Source organism: Balaenoptera ricei, chromosome 1 (genome assembly GCF_028023285.1).
Source record: "Balaenoptera ricei isolate mBalRic1 chromosome 1, mBalRic1.hap2, whole genome shotgun sequence".
Taxonomy (NCBI): Eukaryota; Metazoa; Chordata; class Mammalia; order Artiodactyla; family Balaenopteridae; genus Balaenoptera; species Balaenoptera ricei.
Window position 1 is genome coordinate 117,957,516 of NC_082639.1, and position 18,980 is coordinate 117,976,495.

At 41.8% G+C, this 18,980-nt stretch overlaps 1 protein-coding gene across 3 annotated transcripts; it reads left to right on the plus strand.

The window, feature by feature from the left end:
* Positions 1 to 244: 244 nt before the first annotated feature.
* On the plus strand, positions 245 to 18,921 carry UFC1 (ubiquitin-fold modifier conjugating enzyme 1). 3 transcript variants are annotated; one of them, XM_059934913.1, is made up of 7 exons: positions 245 to 410; positions 15,429 to 15,557; positions 17,188 to 17,255; positions 17,493 to 17,556; positions 17,855 to 17,931; positions 18,184 to 18,274; positions 18,477 to 18,921. In XM_059934913.1, the coding sequence occupies exons 2-7, from the start codon at positions 15,435 to 15,437 to the stop codon at positions 18,555 to 18,557; spliced, it is 504 nt and encodes a 167-aa protein (XP_059790896.1). In that variant the 5' UTR covers positions 245 to 410; positions 15,429 to 15,434; the 3' UTR covers positions 18,558 to 18,921. The 3 variants fall into 3 exon arrangements, with proteins under 3 accessions (XP_059790896.1, XP_059790900.1, XP_059790888.1); XM_059934917.1 differs by lacking the exon at positions 245 to 410 and adding an exon at positions 969 to 1,073; XM_059934905.1 differs by lacking the exon at positions 245 to 410 and adding an exon at positions 14,978 to 15,277.
* Positions 18,922 to 18,980: the final 59 nt, after the last annotated feature.

Here is an 18,980-nt window from a genome sequence, read left to right on the forward strand (position 1 = left end):
GTAAAGCATGAGAGAGGGTTGCGTTCTTGAGTGTGGAAACGTTGGTGGGGTCGGAGCTGTCTGGTGTCGACTTCAAGATCCACTGAAAGACTGCGACTGGCAGTCATGACGCGTAAGGGCGGAATATTACGGGGGTCGGATTGCCCCGCAAACTTAGGGGAAGGTTCATGATCTGGGTTTGACCTTTGCTCTGAGCTTCCTGGTAACCCGGACGTTCCGTAAACTTGGGTCCGGAACAGAAAGTGCTGCTCAGATGCCCCCTCGGATTTCACTTTTTGAGCATTTGGTTTTTGAGCACCCACTTCCTGAAGGAAGTGTCGCCTGAGCTGAATACTGGACTGTTGGGAATTGGGGGTGGGGGGCTAGGTACCTTCTGGAGCTGCCAGCAGCCTGGTTTGGTTAAAAGAGAGGTAATAGATGAGTCCCGGAGGTTGGGAGGGGCCTGTTTACGCAAGGCCTTGTAAATTAGTTTATTTTATCCTAAGGGTAATGAATAGGTTTTGAAGAGTCTTAGCAGAGGTGTGAACAAATATATTTGCCTTTTAGAAAGATCACTGGTTGCAATGGGGAGAATGAATTGGAGGGCGTGAAGTTAGAGGCAAGAACAATTGGGAAGCTCTTACCCTGGTAAGAGACTACAGCGGTCTGTCCTCTAGAAGGGGGAGTGCAGATGGGGAAAAATTGATCGGAAATGGGTATGAGGCTGAGGGAGGAATCCAAGGTATTTCCCAGTGCTCTGGCTTGGGCAACTGGGGAATAATGCCATTTTCATTGTTTTGGGTGGGGGAAGAGTGAGTTTTAGGTGCCTGTGGGATATCCATTAGACAATAGAATATTAGATAAGGTGGGTTGGGAGTCCAAAAGGAAAGTTTGGGGGGCGGGGGGGGGGGCGCCCTAGCGTGTGAAAATAGAAGGTTGTTGAAGCCATGGAAGTGACTAAGATGGCTTAGAAAGAGGAATTTGAGATGACATGAGGGAAGAGAGAGGAAAAGAGAACATTGAGAAGGAAAGGAAAGAAGAAACCAGGAGAGAAGTATCAAGGAAACTGGTCAGTGTCAAACATAACAGATCAGGTAAGATGTGGGCTAAAATGTGTCCATTGGATTTTGCAACAAGTCGTTTAGTAATTTTGGAGAAAGCTGTTTCAGAGATACAGTGGGGGTAGAAACAACACTGAGGTAAATTGAGTGACTGGAAAGGCACAGTGTGTAAAGACAATTTCTTCACGGTGTTGACGGTAGAAAGAGGCTAGCAGTAGGGTATAGCATAAGGGAGAATTACAAAGAAAGGGAAGGAGTTTTAGATATCTGTGGGACAGCCAGATGGAGATGTCCAAATGGCAGTTGAAGGTACAAATCTAACACATGGGAGAAAATTATATTAAATGGAAAAAAACCAAGTGCAGAAGAATACTTACATATTTACACAAGTGTTAAAAAATTAACTATGAAGAGTGGGCCTGGGAGGGATGAAACTTATGCTTTTTATTTTAGATTCATCTTTACTGTTTGTTTTACTGTGTACATAACGTATATTACTTTTATAGAAAGCTGCTTTTTAAAAACTCCAATGATGTATAGGCCAGAATTTCGGGATCATGAACATTTCAGTGGTAGTTGAAGCCATAGATTTGGATAAGCTCCCCAGAGAACAGCAGGGGCTAAGAAGAGTGCCTTGGTGAATTCTAACATTTAAGGCACAAGTAGGAGAGCCCTTGGAGAATCTTTGAAAAGGAACAAGCAGTGAGGAAGAAAAACACTGGATCCTAATTGTCACAGAATCAGAAGGAAGAGAGTGTTTCAAGAGGATGGAAGTTATTAAAAGTGTCAGATGTCCCCAGAAAGGCAGCTAACAAGAAAGGTTAAAAGCTAGCCCCAGACTCAGGTTTCCTGGGAACTTGGCATAAATGTCAAATCCAGATTTTGAACCGTCACCAAATATCACGTGGAATTCAACCCCCATGCTGTTCCATCCTTATATGTCATGGTTGCCAGTCCCAGTCTTTCAGTGGGTCTTGAAGTCAACACCAGCCAGTTCTGGCAGCACTAGTATTTCCACAGTCAAGAATGCTTCCTCTCCCATTCTTTACTATGGCCCTTAAGCTGCCAGCAAGAAAAACTTGTGTTGCCAGAAATGGTAAAGTTAAGGAATTGAAAGTAGGAGTAGGGACTTCCCTGGTCGTCCAGTGGTAAAGAATCTGCCTTCCAATGCAGGGGACAGGGGCTCGATCCCTGGTCGGGGAACTAAGATTCCCACATGCTGCGGGGCAGCTAAGCTTGCACGCCTCAACTAGAGAGCCCGCATGCTGCAAACTACAGAGCCCATGCGCTCTGGAGCCTGCGCGCCACAACTACAAAGAGAGAAAATGTGCATGCCACAACTAGAGAGAAGCCCGCGCGCACTGCAACGAAAGATCCCATATGCCGCAACGAAGACCTGACACAGCCAAAAAATAAAAACTAATAAAATTAATTAATTAATTAAAAAAAAAAAAGAAAGTAGGAGTATAAGTTGGAGTTGAGAAGGTCAAAAACTAGCTAATGATCACGTGGATTTTCCTAAAACCACCCAGATAGGAAGAGTTGGTACAGAGAGGTTATTTAGTAGGCACTGGAGTTCTCAGTAAGCATGAAGGATAAAGGGTACTAGAGCCAAATGGCATAAGCTTTAAAGAAGGAAGAGTTTTTACAAGAGGATGAGAGCACAATCATCTGAAAGTAGCAGTGGATTGCAAAGAGAAGGGTGATACCCTGCCACCCTTTCCTACAGGAGTGGAAGAATGAACAACCTCTACTTTACACAGTTGAAGGGAAGAGATATCCATTAGAAAAAGCCAAAAATGTCTACCCCCGCTTCACCACCACCCCATACTGGAACTCTGTTCTTTTGTAAACAGCCTCCCCTATATTCTCATTTTCTTCACAGATTACTCCCTAACTTTTCCTAGTGGACGAGTCATCAGGACAGAGGTAGCTAGCTGTGATATATGGAAGGGGGATTTACCCCACCCACATAAGCCCACAAAAGAGGCGGACACAGGCACTACTTCTTAAAATAGAATCATGTTCTCTCGCTACCCATATCCGGAAGTGGTTTGATACCTAGCAATCTTGACATCATGGTAGTAATTCCTTTCCATGAGCCCGTCTCCTAAACTTAACCCAGCCCCATTTAGAGGATTAGAGAGGAGAGTCCATGCTGAGGACTGCCTTCTCTAATAGTATGGTGTCCTATCTGCTCATTGCAGCCTCTGGAGAAAAGATAGATTGCCTTCTTCACTCAGAATGGAAAGCTAAAGGAAGGACTGGGATTTTTCTTCATTAGGCCTTCAAAGTAATCCCTCTTCCTCTATAGGACTCGAAGGACCTAATCCTTTTCCCTGGGGCCAAACGTTAACTAAATTTTACAAATTCCAGACATTGGAACAGTTGCCGGGCCAGCTGTTCCTAAGTTAGTGCATTCATGACTGCATTTGTAGGAAAGTTTTCTGTTTGGGGGCCCCGGAAATTCACTCTTAAAACATGAAGCCTTTGGGAATTCCCTGGCAGTCCAGTGGTTAGGGCTCCGTGCTTCCACTGCAGGGGGCACAGGTTTGATCCGTGGTCAGGGAACTAAGATCCCACATGCCACGCTGCGTGGCCAAAACAAAAGACAGACAAACAAAAAACATGAAGCCTTGAGATATAATAGGTGCTGAAGAGATCATAATGCCAATAAAGAGAGCTGAGCAGATTTCCTGAGGTGAAATGGGGTAAATACTAACTAAACCAAGGAGACGGGCACTCTCACGCCCAGCACTGAGAAAAAATATTTCAAACACTAAGATTTTTTGTTAGTTGTAGCTAAGCAGCCGTTCCCCTTTGGCTTAAACTGTACATCATCTCTGCAGTTAAAGCAAAAACTTCATTTCTTGTCTGGTGTTCTTTTTCCACCCTCTCCTTACTTCAACTAAAAACTCGAGAAAACTCTCTCAGAAGATTGAGAACCCTATGTAGGATTCTCCTGTTCCTCCGCCTTTCACGTCCCTTCCTTTATATCAGTTCCTGTCTCTTCCTTGGAGCCTCAGCTGAGATAACATCCCTCCAGCTTTCAAAGACGGGCCCCTCCAACTGGACCCTGAATCCCATTCTTTTCTGCTTCTCAATACACTCTATTCCCACAATTATCTCTTCCTTCACTAGAATCATTAAACTGACATCCTTCAGCTACCTTTCACATGCTCCCGTTTCCAGTATGTCCTGCACTTAATTCTCAATTCATTCTAATTTTCAGTGGTTAGAAACACCTTTTTTTTTTCTTCTGTATTTAGAAAAATCTCTTTGTAACTTCCATTTATTGGTCCTATTTTTTTTTCCCTCTGGATCAACGCATCAGAGCTAAATGTCAGCCCTTCAGATAGCTATGTCCCTACTAAATATTTTTTTCCCAGTCAATGGTACTACCAATTCAAATTATAGTAGATCTCTTGTCTTTTTTAATCTGAATACTCTATTGAGGCTGCTTGTCCCAGTCTATGCTGTTCCCCAGCTCTGCCAGAATTAAAATCTTTTTAAACCAGACATCCCTTAAAGAATTCTATACCCTGTTAGCAACCTATTGTCACAAGTATCCTCTTGACTCTTCCAGGCCCACTCTGATCCCTATGTCCCTGCCTGGGCTTTCCTCTTGAACTTTATCCTACAATGACTTGCTGACCTGACAGTCCTCTCTAGGTCTTGGTTTCCCATTAACTCCAAGCTGCTCTAGCTACTCATTTTCACCAAAGCATCATACTTGCTCCTAATTTCAGTTGTACTTCAAACCTTGCTGTAAGCCCTTAGCTAGAATTCCAGTGTCTGCTGGCTCCTGAATAGAAGAGTAGGGACCACAATCAGTCACTGAATCCTAATGATCTGCTGTCCAAAATTCTCCTTAACCTTTTCCCTTCATTTGCCAGCTCTGACCCTCACTAATATGACTTTGGGCAAGTTCCTTCTCTGAGCTTGTTTTCTCATCTGTAAAAAGGGCAAATATAAAATAACATCCATGTCATAGGTCCCTGTTTTAATGATTATATTAAATAATATATGTGCAGTGTCAACACAGGGCCTAGCTCATTGTAAGCAGCGGATAAATGTTACCTAATATTTATATATAACAATTTTCACCAGGTTTCAGAAATTCAGGAGCGGTTCTTTGTTAATGCTCTCTGCTGCCCCCATGGGGATGATTTTTCCAAGTCATTGGTTATCCCACAGGCAGGCCATGACAAAAAAACAGCCTTGTCTTACCAACCCCACCAGCTAATTAGAGAATTAATTCTCTTTGGTTGGTTGTTCAGTCAAATAAAAATGATTCTATATTCTAGCAAATTCACTATCTTTTTCAAAGAACATATCAGGAAACTGTTACGTTTTCCTGAAGTCAAGATATACTGTCTCTATGATGTTCTAGTCTGTTAATCTAGTAACACTGACAAGGAAAGTCATTCAGTCATTTACTTAATAAATATACGTTAGGCATTTACTAATGTCAAGTACTGTGATAGGCATATAGGATAGGATACACAGTGGTGAACAAAACAGACATGGTCCATGTCTTCATGGAGTTTACAGTTTACATGGGTAGACTGACACTAAGGAAAGAAAATAGCAAATATATCATTTTAAATTGAGATAGGTGCTATGAAGGAAAAGAACAGAATGCTGTGACAGAAAAATGAATGATCAGGGAAAGCTCTCTTTGAGGCGGTGACATGGAAGCTGAGACCCAAAGGACCCAAAGGAGCCAGGCTTCTTGCAGAAAAGGGAGGAATATCCCAGGCTGAGAGGATACCTGCTAAAGGCCCAAAGACAAGGAAGAGCCAACACCTTGGGAGACTGAATCACATCGCCATGACCACTGTAGGCATCTGGGGGTCGCTGCTTCCTTTTCTATTCATAAAATACTCTTTAATAACTTCTACAGTTTTACTAAGAATCAATAATCTTAGTTTTTTAGTTTCCAGAATTCACCATCTAGAATTTCCCTCTTTGAAGATGTGGACATTTGCTATATTGTGTGTTCCTCAGATGACCTAGACAGAAAACAATTTCACTTACAAATATTTCTGATTTCTAGAATACCATGTGTCCAGGCCCTGAACTCATTTAAAATGCTAAGAATCCTGTTACCATTTTAACTAATCATTAATGAAGTTATAACTAACAAAAAGACTTTTCCTAACTCATTTTACCTCATTTCTTAATGTTTTCTTCCAAGTTTTAGCTATTTATAAACATTTTATATAGCTAAAATAATAATGTAATTATCATTATTGCAGATGATAGCTTATTTACATAGATATAATCATGAGAATCAACTTTAAAATTATTACATATAATAGAATTTAGTAAAGTGGTGGTTGGGAGGGGAAGTAACATGCAGAAATAAATATCCCTTATATATAAACAATAAGTTAAAGGTATAATCAAAAAAAGACCAAATAGGGCTTCCCTGATGGCGCAGTGGTTGGGAATCCGCCCGCCAATGCAGGGGACACGGGTTCGAGCCCTGGTCCGGGAGGATCCCACGTGCTGCGGAGCAGCTGGGCCCGTACACCACAACTGCTGAGCCTGCACTCTGGAGCCCGCGAGCCACAACTGCTGAGCCCGCGCGCCACAACTACTGAAGCCTGTACGCCTGGAGCGTGTGCTCCGCAGCAGGGGAGGCCACCGCAATGAGAAGCCTGTGCACCGCAACGAAGAGTAGCCCCCACTCGCCGCAACTGGAGAAAGCCCGCGCGCAGCAAGGAAGACCCGACACAGCCAATACATACATACATACATACATACATATATACATAAATAAATAAAATTTTAAAAATATATATTTAAAAAAAAAAGACCCAATAGTGACAAGTCAGATAAAATGCCTAGGAATAATTAACAAGAATGGGCAAGATCTGTATGAATGAAAAAAAAAAATTTTTCCCCATGCCACATGGCTTGCAGGATCTTAGTTCCCTGACCAGGGATTGAACCTGTGCCCTTGGCAGTGAAAGCACAGAGCTCTAACCACTAGACCGCCAGGGAATTCCCAGTATGAATGAAATTTTAAAATGCTACCCATGGGCTTCCCTGGTGGTGCAGTGGTTAAGAATCCGCCTGCCAATGCAGGGGACATGGGTTCGAGCCCTGGGCAAGGAAGATCCCACATGCCATGGAGCAACTAAGCCCGTGCGCCACAACTACTGAGACTGTGCTCTAGAGCCCGCGAGCCACAACTACTGAAGCCCACGTGCCTAGAGCCCCCATGCTCTGCAACAAAAGAAGCCACCACACAATGAGAAGCCTGCGCACCGCAACGAAGAGTAGCCCATGCTCTCAGCAACTAGAGAAAGCCCAGGCACAGCAACGAAGACCCAATGCAGCAAAACTAAATAAATAAATGTATAAAAAAATAAAATAAAATGCTACCCACATAAAAGAGAACTTGATCAAATGGAAAATAATATCATGTTCCTGGATAGACCCAAATATGTGAGGAAATTTTGTATTGATAAAGGTGTCACCTTAGATCAGTGGAAAGATTATACATACCCTTTAAAATTACTTCCACATGCATTAGTAGCCGATCGTAATTAACATAAAATACTAGAAACTATCTAAAACGTAACGGTACAGGGACTTCCCTGGTGGTGCAGTGGTTAAGAATCCGTCTGCCCATGCAGGGGACATGGGTTCAAGCCCTGGTCCGGGAAGATCCCAAATGCCATGGAGCAACAAAGCCCGTGCGCCACAACTACTGAGCCCACGTGCCACAACTACTGAAGCCCGCGCACCTAGAGCACGTGCTCCACAACAAGAGAAGCCACCACAATGAGAAACCCGCACACCACAACGAAGAGTAGCCCCTGCTCGCCACAACTAGAGAAAGCCCACACGCAGCAACGGAGACCCAATGCAGCCAAAAATTAATTAATTAATTAATTTTTAAAATTTTATTAAAAAAATAAAACATAATGGTTCAAAAACGTTGAAAGTAAAAGAATTGGAAAAGATATACTGTGCAAATATAAACCAAAAGGAAATTATATAATAACAGATACAGTAGACTTGAAAGCAAAAGCATTACTAGAAATAAACAAGGGCACTTCATATGAACAAGTCCAATTTACCAGGAAGTTTTAAATTTGTATGCACTTAACTTCAAATTATATAGAGCAACAGAGCTACAAGGAAAAAAATAGACAAATTCACTATCATAATAGGAGATTTAACATACGGCTGTCATCCATTGATAGAGGATACCTCTTTCAGAACCAGTAGACACCCCCCCAAAAAAAATTAGTAAGTATATAAAAAACTTAAATAATGTGAGCAGCAAATTTGATTCAACAAGCAGATATATAGTCACTGTACTCCAAAACTTTAAATTACAAATTATTTTCAAGCACACTTGGAACATTTTTAAAACTGACCATATTGTGCTATAAGGCAAATTTTAACAAATTTCAAAGTATTAAAATTATACAGAGTGTGTTTCTTGACTTGTAGTTAAGCTACAGATCAGTAACAAAAAAGTAACTAGAAGTTATGAAATACACTACTTCTAAGTAACCACCCAAAAAATCACAACTGGTGTTAGAAAATAATTTGAACTGAATGATAATAAAAATATTACATACCAAAACTTAGATGTGACTAAAGCTGTGCTTACAGGAAAATGTATAGTCTTAAGTGCACATATTAGGAAAAAAGAAAAGCTGAAAGTTCATAAACTTTGCATCCATTTCAAGAACCTATATAACACAAAGCAACTATACTCCAGTAAAAATTAATTAAAAAAAAAGAACCTATATAACAGTAAATTATACCCAAAGAAAGTAGAAGAAAGAAAATGTGCACATAGAGATGTCTGGAAGGATGTATACTTAAAATGATAGCAGTTTTTGTCTCTTGGGGTAGGATTTTGAATTAATTTTATTTTTCCATATTGCTTAAATAAGCTGGAACAAACAAAGCCATTTTCATTTTAAGAGAAAAAGTACTAGAGGAAAACATGGGATAATTTTTTTTAAATAATATAGACTGTTGTGGTGACTCAACACCAGAAGTTATAAGCAAAAAAGACTGGTAGACTTGACCTCATGTATGAAAAATTTCCACATGGTTAAAAATACTATGAACAAAAGCAAAGACAGATGACAAACTGGGAAAAATATTTACAACTCATCACAAATGGCTAATCTCTTTAATACATATATTTTTAAAACTCATACAAATCAGTAAGAAAAAATGAATGACAATTACAAAGGAGCAAAGGATATAAGAATTTACAGAAAAGGAAATACAAATGGATCCTAAACCTATGAAAAGATATTCAGCCTTACTCATAATAAGAGAAATGGACATTAAAATTGTCTTGAGATTCCATTTCAATCATGAAATTGGCAAAAACAACTCTTGTTAACACTGATTTTTGGGGGGGGGGCGCGGTGGGGAAATTTGTCATTTCATATATTGCTAATAGTAATACAAATTGGTTTAATCTTTCTAGAGGCAAATTGGCAATATTTAACAAAATTTAAAATACAAATCTTTTGAGGCAACAGTTCCATATCTAAGTATTTATTACATATGTACAAAATGATGAGTAGGCAAGGCTATTAACTGCAACACTGTTCGTAATAGCAAAAGACAACCTAAATAAACATCCTGAGGGTCTTGTTGAATAAATTATGGTAGATCCATACAATGGGATGCATCTACAAAAGAAGAAAGAGGGGGAGGGGGGAAGAATGAGGTAGTTTTGTATGTATTAATATAGAACAGCCTCCAAGATATATTATTCAGTGAAAAAAGCAATGTGCAGAAATGTAAATAGTATGCTATGATTTTTTTAAATAATATATATATATATATTTTAAAGAAATTCACGTTCTTTTATTTATTTATTTATTTATTTATGACTGTGTTGAGTCTTCGTTTCTGTGCGAGGGCTTTCTCTAGTTGCGGCAAGTGGGGACCACTCTTCATCGCGGTGCGCGGGCCTCTCACCATCGCGGCCTCTCTTGTTGCGGAGCACAGGCTCCAGACGCGCAGGCTCAGTAATTGTGGCTCACGGGCCCAGTCGCTCCGTGGCATGTGGGATCTTCCCAGACCAGGGCTCGAACCCGTGTCCCCTGCATTGGCAGGCAGATTCTCAACCACTGCGCCACCAGGGAAGCCCTATGCTATGATTTTTATAAAATGTTTTAAAAGAATGTGTATGTGTGTACATATTGGTAAGTGCATAGAGTATATCTGGAAGGATATACAAAAAACTAGCTAGAGGGGAGAGGCCCCTGGGGAAGGGAACTAAGTAGCCAAGGAAAGGGATAAGAGGGAGACAACGTTTCACTCTATATCCTTTTGTATCTTTTGAATTTTGAGCAGGTGTATGTATTACCTATTCAAAAGTAAATATTTTAAAACCACATCTAGGGCTTCCCTTGTGGCGCAGTGGTTAAGAATCCACCTGCCAATGCAGGGGACATGGTTTCGAGCCCTGGTCCGGGAAGATCTCACATGCCTCGGAGCCACTTAAGCCCATGCACCACAACTACTAAGCCTGCACTCTAGAGCCCGTGAGCCACAACTACTGAAGCCCATGCGCCTAGAGCCCGTGCTCCGCAACAAGAGAAGCCACCGCAGTGAGAAGCTCACTGCAACGAAGAGTAGCCCTCACTCGCCACAACTAGAGAAAGCCCACGCGCAGCAATGAAGACCCAATGCAGCCAAAAATAAAAATAAAATAAAATAAATTTATTTTTTTAAAAAAACCACATCTATGTACAATTTTGTGTTCTGATTTTACACTTATTTTATAAATATTTTTCTATAGCATATTCCATATAGTTAATATAACATTAACAGTTTCTAGGAGCTTTCTTCCCTCTTCTGTTATAAATAATGATCTAGATATTTTGTGTCATTAATATAATACTATATTCCCTCATGCCTTCCTGCCTTACACACGTTCTTCTTTCTGCTTAGAATACCATATTTACCCTGCTCTCTCCTTGCCCGCACATTCAATGTGCTCATCCTAAGAGTTCAGTTCAAATACTAACAGCCTTACCTGATTCTCTCAGGAATACTTACTCAGACAGTACTTTGTATACCTCCAGAATAGAGATTTTTGATTTTATGGTAATTGACTGCTTATTAGTTTTTCCTCCCCAAAGAATACGTCTTTTCATCTTTGTTAACCAAATCCTCTGACACTCCCAGCCCTTGCCGAGATCTCACTAGCTAGTAGATTGCAGTTAAAGTCCATAGTTGTAAAATCTCTAGGGATGATACCAACACCTCAGAAGGTCCTGTGCACACATCAGCCCATTCCAGGGAGGGGGTTTGTTATCTCATTTATGTTCCTGCAGCCCTACTGTTTGTTCCTGCAGTCTCTCTTTGTGTTTTCAGAAACACTGGTTCATTACTGATAGCCGTCTTCCCTTTTAGGGCCATGAATAGCCCCTGCCACCACCTCTGTCCCCTCAGATCACTGGTGCTAATTTCACATTGGCCTGGAAATGGTAGAAAGCTGGTTAAGGATGTGATTTCTAGAGCCAGATTGTGCTTGGGCTTGAATTCCAATTCTACCATTTAGCGGCTGTGTGATATAGGGCTTTCTTTCATTGAACCTGACTGTTCCTCAGTTTCCTCAAATGTAAATGAGGCTAATGAAAGTAACTATCTTAAGGTTGTTGCCAGAATTAAAGGATCTAATTTTTTAAAACGTTTAGGACAGTGCCTAGCATACAGTAAGCATTGTATAAATGTTCGTTTTTATCATTCTCTTTACCAAGTTCTCTAAGTGTGAAACTAATTCCCCACGGCATAACAGAGATCAGGTTACAGTTTACAAGAATTCTTTGCTGAAGTCTCCAGAATAATTAAAGGCAATAACAAAGGAGAAAATTTTACAAAAGTGGCCACCCATCTACACTGATCCTCTATAGCAGCAGTCCCCAACCTTTTTGGCACCAGGGACTGGTTTCATGGAAGACGATTTTTCTACGGACCGGTTGGGGTTGGGGGGGGGGGTTCAGGCGGTAATGCGAGCGATGGGGAGCGGCAGATGAAGCTTTGCTCACTCTCTGCTCACCTCCTGCTGTGCGGCCCGGTTCCTAACAGGCTGCGGACCGGCACCAGTCCACGGCCCCAGGGGTTTGGGCACCCCTGCTCTATAGGGTGGTTCCCTCCCTGTAGTAGAACTAGAATTTCCCTCACCATTCTGAGTAATATTCCAGAATATCAGAGTCCAGACTATCCCCTTAAAGACCAGAAGGAGGAAAAATTTTAATTCCTTTCCTAATCCAAGGTTTATTTCCCTAATACAATATTTATTTTTCCTTTTGTCCCAGGAGCTACCTTTCTCCATGATGACTGACAATGGGATTTTCAACTACTTTCAGAGGCTTCCTCATGTACTCAACAGTACTATCCCGTCAAAACCGTGGTCTGATGTTAGTGTATTTCCCAGAATTGAGTTTTCCAATCAATTCTGTCAGGTTCCTTTTTATAGCTGTTTTAGGACAATTTCCATGAGGGCAAGGACTCTGCCTGCCTTGTGCACTACTGTATTTCCAATGCCTGAATGTAGTAAGAACTCCATAAACACATGAACTGTGTATGAATGAGCACTTCCTTTGAAAAAAGAAGCAGCTCAGGCCTACACACTCTTCTTTCAGTCTTCTCAACCTTAGCTTCTGACCTCTTGTGAGAATTACTTAAAGCAAGAATCAGCTAAATTGATCATTTAAAAAGAAACTTCTCTAAAATAAATACACTCTCCAGAGATGCAACTATGCTTACAATAGAGACAGCCTTCATGCAGTATGAACGCTGCTTTACAAAGTGGTCTAATAAGGTGATTTTCAAAAAAAAAAAAGGTAAGATGCAGATTTAAGGCGACAGCTTGTCTGATGCTTACTTAACTCATCAAGATATTCCTTTATTTTAAAAATATTGATTGAGCACTTACTTTGTGCCAGGCATTACAGTATTATTGTATGAACAAGACTGACACACAGTCTCTACTGTGAGCTTACGGTCTTTCAAGACAATTAAACAATAAAGTGTGATGTGTTGTTACCATAGGGGAAGTATTCTAAGGCTAGAGGTCTTCTGCCTGCACTTGAACAAGAGCAGCTCTGCACTGATCATTTTTATACTTTGAGATTCCAAGTGAGATTTTATGTTGTTGTTGGTAACCTGGCTCCAGTATTACAAAAAGTTTGAAAATTACTGCCATATATATATACATATATATATAAATTTATTTATTTGTGACTGCATTGGGTCTTTGTTGCTGTGCGTGGGCTTTCTCTAGCTGAGGCGAGCGGAGGCTACTCTTCGTTGCAGTGCTTGGGCATCTCATTGCAGTGGCTTCTCTTGTTGCGGAGCACGGGCTCTAGGCGCACAGGCTTCAGTAGTTGTGGCACGCGGGCTCAGTAGTTGTGGCTCACAGGCTCTAGAGCGCAGTCTCAGTAGTTGTGGTGCATGGGCTCAGTAGTTGTGGCTCACGGGCTTAGTTGCTCCGCGGCATGTGGGATCTTCCCGGACCAGGGCTTGAACCCGTGTCCCCTGCATTGGCAGGCGGATTCTTAACCACTGAGCCACCAGGGAAGCCCTGCCCTATATTTAATGTGAATTTCATCCTGAAAATCTATTATGTGAATGAATGAAGAGACACTGCATGTATAGTTAAAATCACCCTATAAGCATTACTGTCCTCCTTTCATAGGTGAGAAAATGCAGTTCACAGAGTAACTCTCCAAAGTCTTTCCCCGTCCCCCCAGTTTTATTGAGGAATAGTTGACAAATATAATTGTATAAAGTGATGGTTTGATATACATCTACATATAAATCATATACATGTGATAGTTTTATATATATATATTGGAATGATTACCAAGATCAATATCCACATCCATCACTTCACATAGTTTACACATGTGTGGTTAAGAATGCTTAAGATCTACTCTCAGCAACTTTCAAACATACGATACCATTTTATTAATTATAGTCACCATGCTGTACATTAAATCCTCAGAATTTATTCTTTTTATAACTGAGAGTTCATATCCTTTGACCTACGTTTCCCCATTTCTCTCTCCCCCGTCTCTAAAGTCTTATGACAATTAAATTGCAAGCCTCATTCCAAATCTCTGCACTCTACCACACCACAGAGCTTACACCTTAAACGGAATAAATCTTTATTTCTCTAGGAGAAGGAACTTCAGTGAGATATTACAAGCTTGCCTTACCCTTATCCAATATCCAATATTTCAAAGAAAGAAATATATAGCATGCAAATAAAAGACAAAAACCACATCATCATCTCAGTGAATAAAGAAAAAGCATTTGGGAAAAAAATCCATATCCATTCATGATAAAAACCTTCAACACTAGGAAGAGAAGGGAACTTCCTTAACTTGATAAAGGGCATCCACGAAAAGCCTACAGGTAACATCACACTTAAGGAAGAGACAATGCTTTCCCCCCTAAAATCAGAACAAGACAAGGTTGTCTGCTCTCAACACTGTACTGGAGGTTTCAGCCATTAGAAATTAAAGTTGTAGATAGACTATAGAATTTGATGATTAATGGAATTTGATCCAAAATTACTGCCATGGGTTGGAACGATTAACACTGCAAACAAGATATGTAAGTTAAGGCCAAAAATAACGTGCTTAGGTTTAAAAACCAACTGGAAGATACAAATTTTGCAAAAGGATTACTGGGTACCTACTGTGTGCCTTGCACTAGAGATAAGAGACATGATTCCTTCCTAGATGAGTTCATTCCAGACCCAAAAATGCCTAGGCTACACTAAAGCAAGTCTTCCCGTGACCTCTAAACTCCTTTGGCATTTATTAAGAATTTTCTAATTCAATTGTGTTAACTGTTCAGGGTTGAGACTGTATGTACTTTGATTCTCCACGGTTCCCAATAATTCTCAGGAGTTTACTACCCTCCTAATGGATCACTGCATTGGCCCCCCGCTATCTCAGCTGAACCACAAGGAAGTTAAGTTTATTCGAAGCCGACACATGTGAATCGCGCGTTTTAGGATGACAGCGCCGGGAACAGCGCCTAGAACTGCCTGAAATTCTAACAACTCTTCAAGTGTCCGGAAGCGTTTTCTGAGATTACGTCTCTGAGCATGAGCGGAAGTCACCCTTTGAGCAATCTGCGGTTTAATTATATTCAGGACAGAGCCATCCGTTTCCATTCTTTTCTTCTCGTTGCACCCATAAGCAAGTGATCAGGTGACAAATTTCTCTTCGTTACTATAAAATAAAGATCGTATTCAAAGAAGTTTCAAGGCAGCCCAACTCCTCATCGTCCAGTAGTAAAGATGGAGGCGCCCTGAATGTAAACTACAGGTAACACCACTTCCGTGTTTCTCTTGCGCCCTAGTCCAAGATGGCGGATGAGGCCACCCGGCGTGTCGTGTCTGAGATCCCGGTGCTGAAGACCAATGCCGGACCTCGAGATCGGGAGTTGTGGGTGCAGAGACTCAAGGAGGAATATCAGTCTCTTATCCGGGTCAGTTGTGCTTCTACTGCCAACCGCGTCGCAAAAGGGTTGCGGATAATCGGGTGTCCTTAGGAATAGGCTCCGTGTGGAAGCCGCTTCCGGTTTTAAAGTTTACGAATTCATAGATATTGGACGACTGCGGGGCTGGGGGACTTAGGGAGGCGCGGTGGGGAGGAGGTGCCTCCTAAGAGACTCAGGTTAGGAGCCACGGTGGGGCCAGACTTTATGACTGAAAGCAGCAGTTATTTGGGGGATATGCCGCCCCGGAGGATGACATGTCCTTCTGGCCCCAGGTGATTGCTCTCCTGGATGTAGGCGAGGTGGTCAAAAGGAATTCCTGGAACCCTAAGTCCCGGTCCGCGTCTCTCCGCTCCCTCTTTCACTTGTCCTGAGGGAGGAGTACACGTTAGAGCTAAAAATTCAAGTAGATATTAGTTGCAGAGAGACAAGGAGCCTGAGCTCAGGGTTAGGAACGAGCCATCTTCTGAGCTAATCTCCCTTCTGTGGAAGGAGAAGAAAATTTGACTTTCTTGCGGTGGTCTCTGTTTCAAAGGCTAGCAGCTTTCCTGATGCATGTATTCATTCACTAAAAAAACATTTATTGTATACCAAGTACCTAGGAAGGGCATCCAAAGCCGAATAAAGTTGAGCCTACGGAGGTGGACAGAAACATATCATGATAATACATTATGTGGAGAAACAGGGAGAAGGAGTCTGAGAAATTGCTAAGATGTTTTGAAGCAGGAGGTGAGATACCGAAATCCAGCTTGGGTCTGGTCAGGGAAGGCTTCCTAGAAGAGGCAATGCTTGAGCTGAGGCTTAAAGGGTGAACATAAGTTAGCCTGATAAAACATGAAGGTAAGAGAATAACATTCAAGGCAAAAGGAACAGCATGAGCAGTCATAGAAGCTAGAAACACCATGACATATATGAAGAAACACAAGTAGATCACAGTTGTTAGAGCATCAAAGTGTGGCAGTGAGTGGTAGATAAGGCTTGACAAATAGATTTGAGCACTTGAATTTTATCTTGGAGGCATTGGGATACCTTTAAAGGATATTAAGTGGAGGGATAACACGATGAGATTTGGGTTTAGATCAATCACTGGCAGTAGAGAGGAAAATAGAATTGACAGGGGTAAGATTGAAGTTAGGAGGCTGTCATTAATCCAGGCAAAAGAAAGATGATGATCTAAACTTGGGAGTTATGGTGAAGATAGAGAGGAGAGGTAGATTTAAAGAATATTCAGAAGGTAAAATCAGCAGGACATTGTAAAAGATTGGTTTGTAGAGTAAAGGCGAAGGAGGGTCAAGGATGATTCCCAGGTTTTTGGCTTGGGTGACTGAATGCTAATGCTGCCAACTGAGATTGGTGAAGTGGAGAAACAAGTCTGAAGGACTAGAGGGAAACTTGGACTGCCAAGTTTGAGGTACCTGTGGAATGAAGGTAGAAATTTCAATACACAGTTGGATAATGGAGTTGAAGCTTTGAGAAAAGCTCTAGATTAAAGATAAAGATTTAAAAGTCATCAGCATATGGGTGCTTAAGAGAGGAAGTAATCACACACTTTTCTTTTGAGGGAAGCGGGACTGCCCTTGACCTCAACACCCCCCTCAAAGACCTCATTCTCTACTTTTAGTACGTGGAGAACAACAAGAATGCAGACAATGATTGGTTCCGACTGGAGTCCAACAAGGAAGGGACTCGGTAGGCAGACCCTCCTGGGAGGTGTGAGGGTGGGGATGTCACATAGCTTGTGCATTTTGGTGTCCCAGAGCCCACTGCCAGGCCTTTCCTGCCCCTTTCTGGTCTCCACTCCCACAACTCCAGAGTTCCCCAATTCCCAACCCACGAGTCTCCCAGGCTGGTCACCTAAGCCAAGAAGATGTCATCTGAGTATGAGAAGAATGGGGAAATTGCACTGAGGTTTGGTCTATGTTACAGGTGGTTTGGAAAATGCTGGTACATCCATGACCTCCTCAAATATGAGTTTGACATCGAGTTTGACGTGAGTATGATGGAGTGGGAATTATGGAGGTTAGTAGAACAGGAGGGATTAGGTGATTGTTAACAAGCTAACCTTTCTTGGAGGGACCAAAGATAACTTTTTAAATGGGAGGGAAAAGCTGAGGTTTGAAACAAGCATAGGTTATAGTTACTCATCTCCATGTCCAGAATCCTGGTGTGTGACTGCTGCTTGATGAGTTTATAGAACATTTCAGTTCAACCAAGAAATGTGTATATCTGATTAGACTAGTTCCTTTCTACTCTGATTCTGTTTTATTAAAGCTTTATAATTCTTCCAGATTCCTATCACATATCCCACTACTGCTCCAGAAATCGCAGTCCCTGAACTGGATGGAAAAACAGCAAAGATGTACAGGTAGGACTGAATAGCAGATGGGAAAAGGTCAAAGAAGGCCTTGGAGAAGAACTCTCTGAGGCAGGAGTTTTCCCAGAGTCTGCAGGCCTACAGAGACTCCAGGTCTCCCTCTGCCAAGCCTGGGCAAAGCACTTAGCTGACCTTGTTCTCTGTTCTGATCACCAGTAGTCTTCCTGTGCTCTCAAGAGCCTGCTGTGCTTTATGGTATACCTTGCATGTCAACACCTTCTGATCATCTTGTCCCTCTCATAGGGGTGGCAAAGTATGCCTGACTGATCACTTTAAGCCTTTGTGGGCCAGGAATGTGCCTAAGTTTGGACTAGCTCATCTCATGGCTCTGGGGGTAAGTTTGGAGTATTTGGTATATAAGGGGAGAAGGGGTTAGGTCCTGAGCGGTATAAGAAAAGTAACTGAGAGTAAACAAGGAATAACAGTGTTTTCCTTTGGGCGTGTTCTCCTAGAATATCTCTAGGAAGGAGCTTCTGATGGAATAAGAGGCATTGATTGGGTGGTAGTAATCTCACAGGGTCTCCCTTGTATTGCAGCTGGGTCCATGGCTGGCAGTGGAAATCCCCGATCTGATTCAGAAGGGAGTGATTCAGCATAAAGAGAAATGCAGCCAATGAAGGATCAATTCACTGAGGCAGGACAGAGGGATCTTCGATAGGCTACGTTCCTGTTTTCCTGTGCATCATTCTTTTTACTCATCTAACCACTTCCCTCCACACCCCTTCACCCATAATTGTTACTAAGTATCAATAGTTGCAGCGGACACTGCTGAAAAAAACAACGGTATTGCTACTGAATTTCTAAGTTGGGCTACACAGGAAGGAGAAAGACTAGGGCCTTGAAAAACCAAAAGGCAATTTATATCCCTTGTCCATGTGGAGCAGTGTGAGGTCCTGGAGGGATATGGGGTGACTGAAAGTGGGTACATAGTCTTTTTGGTTTCTGGAGATAACTCATCAATAAAAGCTGCTTCCTCCTGTGGCTTGTGGTTCTCATTGGTGGCTGTTAATAGAGGGTGAGCAGGCTTAGGGTCAGCAGGC

Coding starts and splice junctions, on each gene's coding strand:
- UFC1 (XM_059934913.1), top strand. CDS start 15,435: ATGGCGGATGAGGCCACCCGGCGTGTCGTGTCTGAGATCCCGGTGCTG. Junction 17,557..17,854: donor AGTTTGACATCGAGTTTGAC/GTGAGTATGATG, acceptor TAATTCTTCCAG/ATTCCTATCACATATCCCAC. Junction 17,932..18,183: donor AAAACAGCAAAGATGTACAG/GTAGGACTGAAT, acceptor TCCCTCTCATAG/GGGTGGCAAAGTATGCCTGA.